This window comes from Anabrus simplex, chromosome 7, assembly GCF_040414725.1.
Source record: "Anabrus simplex isolate iqAnaSimp1 chromosome 7, ASM4041472v1, whole genome shotgun sequence".
Lineage (NCBI taxonomy): Eukaryota > Metazoa > Arthropoda > Insecta > Orthoptera > Tettigoniidae > Anabrus > Anabrus simplex.
This window is the reverse complement of record NC_090271.1, coordinates 242,957,972-242,970,730: the sequence shown is the minus strand read 5'-3', so window position 1 is coordinate 242,970,730 and position 12,759 is coordinate 242,957,972. Positions and strand designations below refer to the sequence as shown.

Below are 12,759 nucleotides of genomic sequence, written 5' to 3'. Positions count from 1 at the left end.
GTAACTTAAGAGCTTTTCAGTCTGTTGAACACAAGTTAAATATAGCTACTACACTATAACATACCTGTAAAAAACATACTATTAAACAAAGAATGTCATATTTCGTTCTTAAAATCACATCATCAGATTCTATCAAGTTACATGGAAATATTTAGAATAATTAGATTTTTTTCTGTTTAATACTTAGGAACTTTAAATCTGACACTTATCTTAATGATGTCTTCCTTTCTCTCCACTCCAGCATTTAAGTATTAAACAGAAATAAACATAAATGTTCTAAATATTTGAATGTGACTTGATAGAATATCATGATGTTCTTTTCAGAACAAAACGTGCCACTCTTTGTATTCCTTGTTTAATGTTGTGTTTTTTTACAGCTACATTAGAGTGTAACAGCTATATTTATTTTATGTTTGACAGACTGAAATGCTTTTAGGTTACATGTAGCCACCAATCACACCCTCTTTGTTCACATTTTATAATTTTCAGGACTGTAAAACAATGCATGATGTTTCAAAATTTGTTAATGTGTCACAATGATCATTTCCATCAATCAAGTTTTTTATCCACATTTCTCAGTTTGAATATTTTGTCATTATTTCATGTATACTAGCTGAAGATGACCCATAAGAGGTTGAAACATATCCTAGTCTTACTTGTTTTTATGAGTGTAAAAACCATTTAATTTTAAGTGGCTTGTATCAATATTATATAGAACAGGTGGACCAATATAAATATATTCTTCTAATAACTGTATTTTTTAAAATTGTGTAAGTCAATATGGAACAAAGTATGAAATTCATCACTTGTTCCAAGCAGTCAGTGGTGAGATGGCGTGGAATGACATTAGCTGATAAATAAGCTTGAGTAGAGCTTTAAAAAGTAGGAAAGATCACAATATGAAGATAAAGTCTGAATTCAAGAGGAAAAACTAGGGCAAATATTCCTTTATAGGATGAGGAGAAAAGGATTGGAATAATTCATGAAAGGAAATATTTCATAAATTTCCAAGTTCTTTGAAAACATTTATGAAAAAGCTAGGTAAACAACTGATAAGGAATCTACCACCTGGGCAACAGCCTTAAATACAGATAATTGATTGACTGATTTAATTATTTATTTATTTATTTATTTATTTATTTATTTATTTATTTATTTATTTATTTATTTATTTATTTATTTATTTATTTATTTATTTTAGCTCACATGGTACAGCAATATTAGCACCTCAATATGGCAGCAATATTAGTAATCCAGCGACATCATACCGAGGTTAGGCTCTTGTTGCTAGATATACTGGTCTGTTCTCTTTACACCTATCAAATTAATTACCTCAAATCATTTCAGAATATGCACTAAATGGCATTATGACTGCCAAACTCGACTGAGTCTCCCGCACTGTTGTCAACTAATATGTCAATGTGCCTTGAACAATAGAAGGTTGAGAACCAGTAGTCTGAGAAATGCACCTAAGGTGATATATCTACAACGTGGATTGCCCAAGTCAGTCAAGTGATTGAAAATCTTCTTTAGTGGCAATAAATAAAAAAGGAATGGCAGCACACAGTTCAGTGAATGTGATAATGAGATACTGGCAACCAGTGCCATACACAGTATTTATTGATGGAGGAGTCATTGAGCCATCATAAGTACCTTTACATTATGTGTGTATCACCAGCTGAGCCTCCTTCATAGTCAATCACCACTCACCAACAAAAAGCTTCTCACTGACACATCACATAACTTCCACTTCATACAACACAACTTTTAACAACACGCTAGAATCCAGTGCACACCGGCACGAACATGGCGTGCCACTACGGCTCCTCATCACAAATAGAAAAATAAGATGCCTCGTCCCAGCTATGACGCTCTGTCTCTGTAGTAATGTAGTTTTAATCCCTCCACTGTGGATTATACCATAAGCAACTCCATTCTCTTTCACCAGGCCAGCAGCACAAAACAATAACTTCGCCCGAGGTCCTTCATGTTTTCAGTTACAGAATAGTATCAATTTAAAGTCTCACTAGCATCTCACACTGATGTTTTCACATTGTATTCAAAACTACATGAAGTTAACAGAATTAAAAAGCGAAAGACTCTAACCCGCAACATATTCCCAGTAAATACAGTTACCAACAAATAACTGCCGTCATTGTTGCCATTCAAATGCACCGTGTATTCAGTGACACCCAATGAGTCTTCGTCCATGCCGACCAAATTCACCGTACTTATTAAGCCATATTCATGAACCCGGAACTTCAACCAGACAACTTCCAGTATCACTATGCCTATAGAACCTCATTCGACATTCTTGAAAAAAACGGTGGAACATATTTCCCTGCCCCCTGTGGTTATAAAATAAGGTTGGACCACTCTGCATATTACTGATATGTTAATGCTGCAATCGTCAACCAATGACTAAAACAACGCAATGCACTTGATGCCAGACATTTTATATCCTTTCTCACCAAGCTGCTCTCTTGTAAATATGTATACAGGGTCCGCCAGAAAAATGTATACACTCTTTATGGAACAAAAACTATTTATTGTGTGTTTTTTTACATTTAAATTTTGATTACATATGTAGTACTGCCTTCAGTTAAACATATGGTTACATGAGATGTTCAAAATGTTCATCGTTGGCTGCCAGACACATAACAGAACGACGAATGGTCGCTGCAACTACGTCCATCGAATTTGAATGGGGATCTCTGCACATGCCGCTGCAATCTCCTGGCGAAGGGCCTGCACTGTGCATGGCTTTCTTCAAGAGACTTGATTTTTCACAGTTCCCCACAAGTAAAAGTCCATAGGGGTAAGATCTGGCGACCGTTGGGGGAACTCAATGGGCCCTCGTTGCTCAATCCAATGTCCCAGCATATTGTCATCCAGGAAATCTCGTACTGCTGATAGTGTGGTGGTGCCCCATCTTATTGGTAGAAGACTTCATCATCGGCTCCATAAAGCGCACGTACAGCTGGTAAAATTAATGTGCGTAACATTTCCAAGTACACTGCTCTAGTGACAGTACCATCAAAGAAAAAGGGTCCTAATAAGCCCCTCAACGACAGTCCACACCAGACATTAACCCCTGATAGATTGACCGCCTTGTCCACATGAACATGCGGATTTTCCGTAGCTCAGTAGACACAGTTATGTCGATTCACTGTTCCATTAAGTTTAAATTGGGCTTCATCAGACCACACTAACTTCGTCAGAAATTCTTCATCTTGGGTAATCATTTACTGATACCATTCGCAAAATTTCATTCGATGATCGGGATCGTTCTCATTAAGCGCATGCAGTAATCATGGGATGTAAACTTTCCACTTGGCTGTTTTCAAATTTCGTCGTACACTTGTATTGCTAACCCGCACTTCCCGTGCACATTGCGTAGCAGATTTCTGTGGAGAATTAGTAAAACTTTCCAACACGTGACCCGACGAAGCAGGACTGGCAGCTGTGCGAATTCTTCTCGATCTTCCTTAGTGAATCTCACAAATCGTTCCATGCGCCTCAAACTTCCCAGTAATGCATTTCATTGTTAGGTGTGTTGGGGTTTCTGTTTCAAACTGCCTCCTCCACTGACGTTGCACTTCAATAATTCATTATCAAACCTGATAAACCACTGCAGAACGTATTTTCGTTGCTCGAACGTCAAGAGTGCTCCAGCCATTTTGTTTTCTCACTATTGTGACGCAAGTACCGACATCTGTTGAGCGAAAGACCATACTACAACATTTAAAAACAATGATAACAGTTGACAATGTCCATATCCCAATATCGTCTAACAAAGAGTGTATACATTTTTCTGGCGGACTCTGTATAAGCTTGTAATTTCTCAACTGTTCAATTGGATATTGTAAATTTACTGTATAGTTACCCTGTCAACCCGTAGTCATTCAACCAACGGCAATAATTAGTGTCATGAACATTGACGCCAGATATTTTATACCCTTTCTCCCCTAACTGTTTAAATGTAAATATATGTATAAACTTTATAATTTCCTATAGTTTTCTAATGAGCAGCATCAATTATTCTTCTGACCACCACTGCTGGACTCTGCTAAAATACCCAGCGATTTTATGCATTGGTGCCGACTACTCTGTCTATAAACTTATATTGTTTAACTGTATCATCACTGAACATGTTTTTCTTTTTTGCTTAACTTTCCCATTGTAATGTATCTTAATGTTTACAATTTAATTACTAATCAGGTACCTGATTTATGCCTTGAGGAGATACTATGACTGATGATGCCCTCAATGAAGGGCAAAACATGTCTGAAATGGATTTAATAATAAATTCCTAAGTGTTTAAAAAATTTATATTGTATTGAGTAGGGGACACAATAAACCCTTTAGCATCCTACATTAAATAGATTAGCAATTTTCAAGGGGTGTTTTTATTAAGTAAACTGAAGTATGGACCAATAGAGATGTGAAGGAATGAAATTTATTCATGACCAAAAATACCAGTATCTACAAAACTATCACTGCAGAAATGTGATCAAATATTAAGTGCCTGGAAGGAAACTTACTACATAAATTTGTTTAATTTTTCAACAGTGTTCTGTGTTTCACTGCATTTGTTTGTAATGCAGACTTCTATTATAATTGTTAGCTGAGAGCCATAATAAACAACTTCTACTCTACAACCCACCTCTCTACCATATGATGATCTGAAAATTTGGCCATTTAATATTTTTACTTGCAACACTCATCATAGAATTTTAATATTAATAGGCTGGAAAACATGTTCTATGCTCCTCAGCTTAAAAAAAAAGTGAAAGTGCTTGGAGAACATATAAAATGTATTGATGCAGGTGGGGGAGTGTTCTGTTCTATGATGAGCCTGTCCATATGCCAATGATTAAAGCTTATGACACATAATAACTGTAAAGAGACTAAAGCAAAGAGGTAGTGATGGTGGTGGTGATTATTGTTTTAAGAGGAATCACTAATCAAAGTGAAAAAATGAAGGTATTGGCAAAAGAAAGACAAGGGACTAGAAGAGTGTGAAAGTGAGAAACAAGAGTTGACCAGGTGTGGTCAGATAGGATAAATGACAGTGAGAAGCCTGGCACAAGTAACTGTAAGCAATTCCATGACTCAGCTAAGGGCCCCATGGTCGCCAACCCATGCTGCCAAGTTAAGAGCTCCTGGAGTCTATTTTAGTCACCTCTTATGACAGGCAGAGGATACTGTGGGTGTTAGTCTACTGCCTCCACCCACAGGGGGATTAAAGCAAAAAGCTCCAGAATCTATGAACATAGACTTTTCCATCACTTGATGACAGTGTGTGTGGAGGTGAATTGTACCTTATGATAGGCCTTCGAACATACCTTGTGCCCAGAAGCTGCCCCAGAAACAAAGTAGACTCTCTGACAGGTTGTAGTGTGGATATCCTGGAGTCAATCGCTGCAGAAGAGCGACCAGACTCGCACACAAGATGATGACTACTGCAATGGTGATCCAAACTGTCAAATGGTATGGGGACAAGTATGTGCTCCATGTGGTGTCTGTAGAATATGGTGTGCGTATATAGATGGTGTACCTAAAGCATAACAATACGGTAAGAGACTACGTGCTAAGACATACACTATGACAGAGTTGAGTTTAAACACGGATAACACTTCTTTAAAAATTTTCATGAGCACTTCAGACCACCTGATGCTTGGGGTACCATTCTCAATGAAATATTTTGCAAGTGTTTTAAAGTTGCACCAACACAGTTAGGTCTTTTGGAGAAGATGGGATAGGAAAGGCCTAGAATGGGAAGGAAGCGATACATGGAAAATCATCTACAGGGCTACCAACAGTGGGGTTCAAGCCAACTGCAAGCTTGCAGTAATGTGACCCATACCACATAGTCAACTCGCTTGGTCAATCAAATACACAAATATGAACATCATCATAGCATATGCTTCACATACAATATTCACCTGCCATAGGTTGTATTTGTGTGTAGAATATGGTTGATTTTGAATGAGCATGCCATGTATCTTAGAATTATGATGCTATGTGTGCAAAAGCAAGCCAACCTTCTTTTTTACTTGAACTAAGGAAAAAAAAAAAATCTGACATGTCTTAGATTTAACAGGCAGCTCATGCCACAATCCTGGCAGTTCCTTAACAAAAACATTGATGGTGGAACAAAACCTGCAAAAATGCACTGGTTCGAAGAACAGATGCCTGGAAGAAATGGAATCTGAGTAAGATATGGAAGATTTTGATGCATTCTGTGGTACAACAAAAATTGCTGCCCAAGTGTTTCGGTGTTCAAAATGATCATATGAGAAACACCAAATGGAACAGATCAATCATGACTTCCAAAAGAACATTGCAATTTAAGAATCTCATATTTGTTCTGTATTGACTTTACAATAAAGAAAATATGTAATTCCAGTAGTCCACCTTGGTCAACACATTAAATTCTGAGTAAAAACACATTAAAAATACACACATAATCCTCCTTGATAAAACATACTCAACTCTCCCTATCATTTCATAAAAGTTTTCCATCCCGCAATTTCCTCTTCCCCCTCCCTTGCCGGGATCAACAACTGACCTGCCTGGCAGTCTATCAGTTTCATGATTTTTGGTACGTGTCTTGTTTTCCTTATTGACAGCATATTTTATTTTTTCTAATTGTCAATTTCCAAACTTTTCTACAGCATGATAATTTTGATGTTATTGATAATTTTCATCATGACTTCAAGAATAAGTGTTTTTATGTATTCTTCTGTATGAAATTTTGAATTTGTTTGTGTTTTTACATTTATGATAAGTTAAAATGTTTCAAGATCAATTCTTTCTTATGGACTTTTAGTGGTGTTCTTCTAGAGTATTTCTATAAACTTTATATTTCTTTTTCAAGTCTGAAGAAGGCACAATAGGTTTGAAACATGCATCTCTAATGTGTTTTTACTCAACACTTAATGTAATGACCAAGGTGGTTTACTGTAATTACATATTTTCTTTATTCCAAATGAATGTCAGGAACATTTGTCAAACCAAATCTAATCTGAAAGGAAATCAAGCCCCCAGTCTGTGCTTTAGTGATGAAAATGGAAAGCTACACCTCAATAACATGGAAAATTGCAACAGTTTGGCCAAGTGACCAAAAATATGGCTTCCAATTGAGATAGCTAAATAAAATTCAGGAAATTCAATCATCAAAAAAACAGTGCTGCGCTCCAGTGCGGCATAGGCTCATCAGTTGGGTACCGCACCTTCCCAAGACACTGGCCAGCTAGTACGGCCACAGTTTTGGTCATGCTAGCCTGGGAGAGATGTAATTCTCGCCTAGTACATCGGCACTGCACCGTGCTTATCACGGGATAGCTTGCAGTGGTGTCGCTACTGGCATGCTAGCCAGCATGCAGGTGCAGTATGAGCTCCATGTCATACTGGGATGAAACACTGCTATTCTTGAAGATAGAGTTTCCTGAATTTTATTTAGTTAGGCCAAGTATTTCAATAAATTACTTAACTGTGACAAGCCAACAGAGAGACTACCAGTCTTCCCTCCTGTTCCAATTCTACTTCTAATATGGAAATTAAACAGATAACAGATATTCTGAATGAAAATAAAGCAGCTGAGGAAGATTCTATTAGGATGGGACTTCTGAAGTGAGGATAGTCTGGATGCAGTAGTCTGTCTCTTTCAGGAGATTTGGAGAATGGGCAAAATACCAGTTGAATGGCAGTCAGCATTAAGCCATCCTCTCCATAAAAAAGGTGACAAGAATGCTGAAATTTGATTTATTTAATTAATTCATTAATTAATTTATTTATTTATTTATTTATTTATTTATTTATTTATTTATTTATTTATTTATTTATTTATTTATTTATTTATTTATTTATTTATTTATTTATTTATTTATTTGCCAGCCCCATGGTGTAGGGATAGCGTGCCTGCCTCTTGCCCGGAGGCGCGAGGGCTGGTTTGAGGTCCACTCAGCCTATGCAATTACAACTGAGGACCCATCTGACGGTGAGATGGCGACCCCGGTCTAGAAAGCCAAGAATAACGGCCAAGAGGATTCGCCGTGCTGACCACATGACACCTCGTAATCTGCAAGCCTTTGGGCTGATCAGTGGTCGCTTGGTAGGCCATAGCCCTTTAGGGCTGTTGTGCCATGGTTTTAAAATTTTTATTTATTTATTTAGCATATGGCTTTACAGATGCAATACATACGTGCATGATTTTTAGAAAACAAACTATATATTTATGTCTAGGTTATTTATGTAATTATTTGTCTCTGAAAATGCATGAGCAAAATCACTGATGTTGCCACTGTACTTTCTTTCTGGACACTTGGTGATAATAAGTTGGATGGTCTACTTAGAGGTACCACAATCGCAGCTAGGTTTAGAAATTCTTTTCCATTTTAGTGGAAATCTGCACAGTTACCATGGCGTGATCATATCCTGTTAAGAGTAGACCAGGTTTTCTGAGAAAGCTCAAATCCATGTGGCAGCAATGAACCAATGTGACTCAGGCCTAGTATCCTGTCTTCCCTGCCATTTTTTAGTTATATTGAAGTTGGTATTCTTCAATTCTATTGCAGTTCTTATTGGTAGATTTCGAAACTCTAGATGATTCAGATGGACATCAGCATTGTTGTCATGTCTCTCCCTGAGGAGAGAGCTTTTACATAAAAAATCTGGTGGGGATATATGCCCGAGGATAGGTAGAAAATTTGTAGGTGTAGACCTTATTTATTGTGCCAGTGATGTTGACTATAAGATGGGTTTTGATAGTGCCTGTTGCTTACAAGTTTCTGTCTAAAGCACTACTAAATAGGATTGAGGCTCATCTTGATTAACAGATTGGTGAGTACCAGGATGGTTTCATAAAGGGCTGTTCCTACCCAGAACAAATCTTCAATTTGAAGAACATCATCAGATACAAGACAAATGGGAAGTTTGACCATGCAGTCATATTTGTTGATTTCAGAAAAGCATACAACTCGACTGACCGAAATTCCTTTTTGAATGTCCTCAAAGAGTTTGAGTAGATTATATGTCCAGGCACTTGAATTTGCAGACTCTCACCAACTCAATATTTAAAAAATCCAACTTGTTGGCTGAATGGTCAGCATACTGGCCTTCGATTCAGAGTGTCCTGGGTTCGATTCTCAATGGGGTTGGGGACTTTAACCTTCATTGGTTAATTTCAAAGGCCCAGGGGCTGGGTGTTCGTGATGTCCCCAACATCCCTGCAACTCACACACCACACATAACACTATCCTCCACCACAGTAACACTCAGTTACCTACACATGGCAGATGCTGCCCAGCCTCATCGGAGCGTCTGCCTTACAAGGGCTGCACTTGGCTAGAAATAGCCACACAAAATTATTATTAATATCAAAAATAAAATTCATGATGAAATTTCAGAGCCTTACAAGATAAAACACTGAGGTCATAAAAGGGGATGGACTTTCTTCACTTCTTTCCAAATGTCACTAGAGAATGGAGAAAATCACTGAAACTAGAAGAAGGTAATGAAGATCGGTTGTGGTTAGGCCCAAAACTCAAAGGAGTATGTATCGACTGTCTGGCTTTTGTGGATGAATTAGCCATTTTTGCCTACAACATCAGTTCAACAATCAGGAAGATGAATCATCTTAAAGGAACAGCAGAGAAAGTAGGCCAGCAAATTTCCTTTGAGAAGTCAGAGTACTTGACGAGCATCAGCAATGGGCCAGAATGGACGAAAACTGACTGCAGAAAGTTTGGAAGAGTCAAGAAGTTTAAAACCCTGCCCCTCAAGTGAGAATTAGGGGGTCTCTACTCTTAATGTCAGCTGTTGCATGTTTTTGTGCTCACTTGCTAATTCTCTTTAATATTTATCTTTTCATGACTTTTTACCAAGATCATAGGTGGTTTAAACTTGAGAGTTAAGATGTTTGGATAGAAAGATTGATTTCTGGCAAACAAAGGTAAATTATGCACCATATGTGTAGTTTACATTGAAAAGTAAAATTTACACCAAACAGAGCGGATGGGCTGGTAAAGGGAGTTCGAAAAAAGTGCAACTGGAGACCTTAGACCATCTAGGGAATGTGAAACGGCTTGAACCACTGCCAGAAAAGTCCAATGTCACATTTGTTACACTGAGTCTGAACTCGCTTAGTGCAGTTTTCGGCTTGGCATCTTCGTCTTGCATTGTCCTTTGCTTGCTCCATAAAGTGGGGCAAACAGTCAAAGCAGATATCATCGGATATTCGACTGTTTCTCGTACTGAATCTTGTCACACCATGAGGTCATCCAGGGTCTTTCAGGGGTCCTTCATGTCTAATGAGTTTTACCAAACCAACTGGCTCTTGAAATCAAGTCGTGAAGTGCATGACCCACTTGATGTTTACAACATCTGTGCATTGCAGAGAGTCATATCAAGTAGGCTGGTAAGTATTGGCCACCACCACCACTTCTTTCCTCATATCAGTGTCCAATAAAGTGGCACAACATCCTAATTCTTTCAATCAACCCCACCCATATGTTTGTTGTATTTTTTGATGAGGCATGGCTGTGAGATTTTGATAAACCTTCCTTCTGCTTGAAAATATTCTATCATTGCCTTTGGTTGCATGCCATGTCATGACATCAGACAATATGGTATTTACTTTTGTAAATATTTGGCCTTATGTTTAGGACAATATTTTTAGTCAATAGACACATTATTGTAGTTGGAAAGCCTAGTGGTACAATAATGAACAACAGGAAATTGAAATAATCCAAAATCACAATAGATACTTGCACTGGATGGTTTGTGAACCAATTAGGAAGTCAAATTCTATTTATGGAAGAATAATGTGAAGAAAAACAAATACAGTATATAAATTTACCTCTTTGAGGAATCCATGTCTTAGAAAAGCACAATGATTCTGGCCTTCTCCTACAGCTCCATGACAAAGAAAAAAGAGGTTTACCAACATCAGCAGACACAATCCGGTGTAGGAGACATGCCGGTGTACTAATGAAGTGAAAATACCCACAGATTAACACATCACAGGAAATAAAGTAATCTAAATGTACTAGAATCTAAATGTGCTGCTAGGTTAATTCAGGTTAAGCACCTGGGTAAAGTAATCAAAGAGAATGGCCTAGAACAAGAAGCGACCAGTATCCGGATCTGACTAGAAACATCTATAATAAGAAGATGCAGCGTATAGCAGCCAAACTACTGTAAGACATTACAGGCAGGATTGTTAAACCAGAAGGTTTGTATGCTTTGGAGACTCTGTGCACAAATTGAAAAGGACAAGTCAACCAGTTACTTAAAAGAGAACGCAGGCCACGGCCACTTCCTTCCCACTCCTAGTCCCTTCCTTTCCCATCATCGCCAAAAACCTATCTGTGTCGGTGCGACGTAAAGCAACTTGCAAAAAATATATATATATTTCTGTAGGCCAATCTCATTACTGCCGTCCCCGTGGTGAAGGGGTAGCGTGCCTGCCTCTCGCCCAGAGGCCCCAGGTTCAATTCCCAGCCAGGTCAGGGATTTTTCTCTCAACCTGAGGGCTGGTTCGAGGTCCACTCAGCCTATGTGATTAGAATTGAGGAGCTATCTGATGGTGAGATGGCGGCCCCTGTCTCGAAAGCCCAGAATAATGGCTGAGAGGATGCATCGTGCTGACCACATGGCCCCTCATAATCTGCAAGCCTTCGGGCTGAGCAGCGGTCACTGGACAGGCCAAAGCCCTTTCAAGGTCATAAGTGCCGTGGGGTTTGGTTTTTAAAAAATCTCATTACTGGAGAAATTAAAGTTAGCCAGATATGCTGACTTCACTGTAAATTTGATTACCAAAAGTCATATGTAAGTGAAAAATAGTGTATGAAGACAGTAGGACAGAGTTACATTATAAGCAGTTCATTTATAATATGAACTTCAGACAAATAATCATCATCAACATTTTTCAGTTCCAGTTTCCTGGGTACTGTTGTCGAGTCTGTTCAAACTCTTTCTTATTGAGATGCATTCTGTTGTTCACATCGTCCTCTAATGTCTTCCCCTAACTGCAAGATCTATCTGTATGATGTCCATCCAGTGGGTTTTTGGTCTTCCCACCATCTGTTTTCCTCCCCATACATCTTAAGGTTAACATAAGTTGTCCTTGTTCTCCATCCTCATCATATGCCCAAACCTACTCAATCTGGATATGTTGATCTGATCTAACAATGATATCTCTTTCCAAGCTTACTTTCTCACCATATCATTCCTTAACCTCTTCAGTGGCACACCCAAGAAATTCTCGGGTGGCGCACGCCTGCCCATAACGTTACCGTCCAAGAAATTCTCAATTACCTGCAGTGTTCATTTCACGATCGCCCAATAATTTCTCGGGTACTGTAATCTCTTTGGAAAACGTTTTCCAGCATTCTCAGGATTTCCAGCTGTATTCATGAAGCCTCTGGCCTAAAATATGCCTTATCTTCTCTACTTTACAGTTGATGAGGTAAACAGAAATGGCGAGCGCGAAAAGGAAGAGAAGTTTGTCTGAAGACAAAATGAGGAACTACATCAAAGAATAATCTCTAAATGACATTAGTATTTCTGATAGTAGCAATAATGAGTTTGTTGATTCTTCAGATGATGATCTTCTTAGTAATTGTAGTGAAAGTGAAGAAGATATTACGTCAGAAGCTAAGATGATGGTAGATGTTGAATATACATTCGTGTGGAAAAAGTGTAAACCAGGGGATAGTGTGTGAGCTAATATAATTCCATTTATGGGAAATC

At 38.2% G+C, this 12,759-nt stretch overlaps 1 protein-coding gene across 1 annotated transcript in view; it reads right to left on the bottom strand.

Moving 5' to 3' along the window:
• Positions 1-12,759, bottom strand: part of LOC136877083 (glutamate receptor ionotropic, kainate 5) — an 89,989-nt gene that overhangs the window by 43,240 nt on the left and 33,990 nt on the right. The window contains exon 5 of the mRNA XM_067150901.2: positions 5,349-5,560. Coding sequence (XP_067007002.1) covers positions 5,349-5,560 — 212 coding nt within the window. The remainder of the gene's footprint in view (positions 1-5,348; positions 5,561-12,759) is intronic.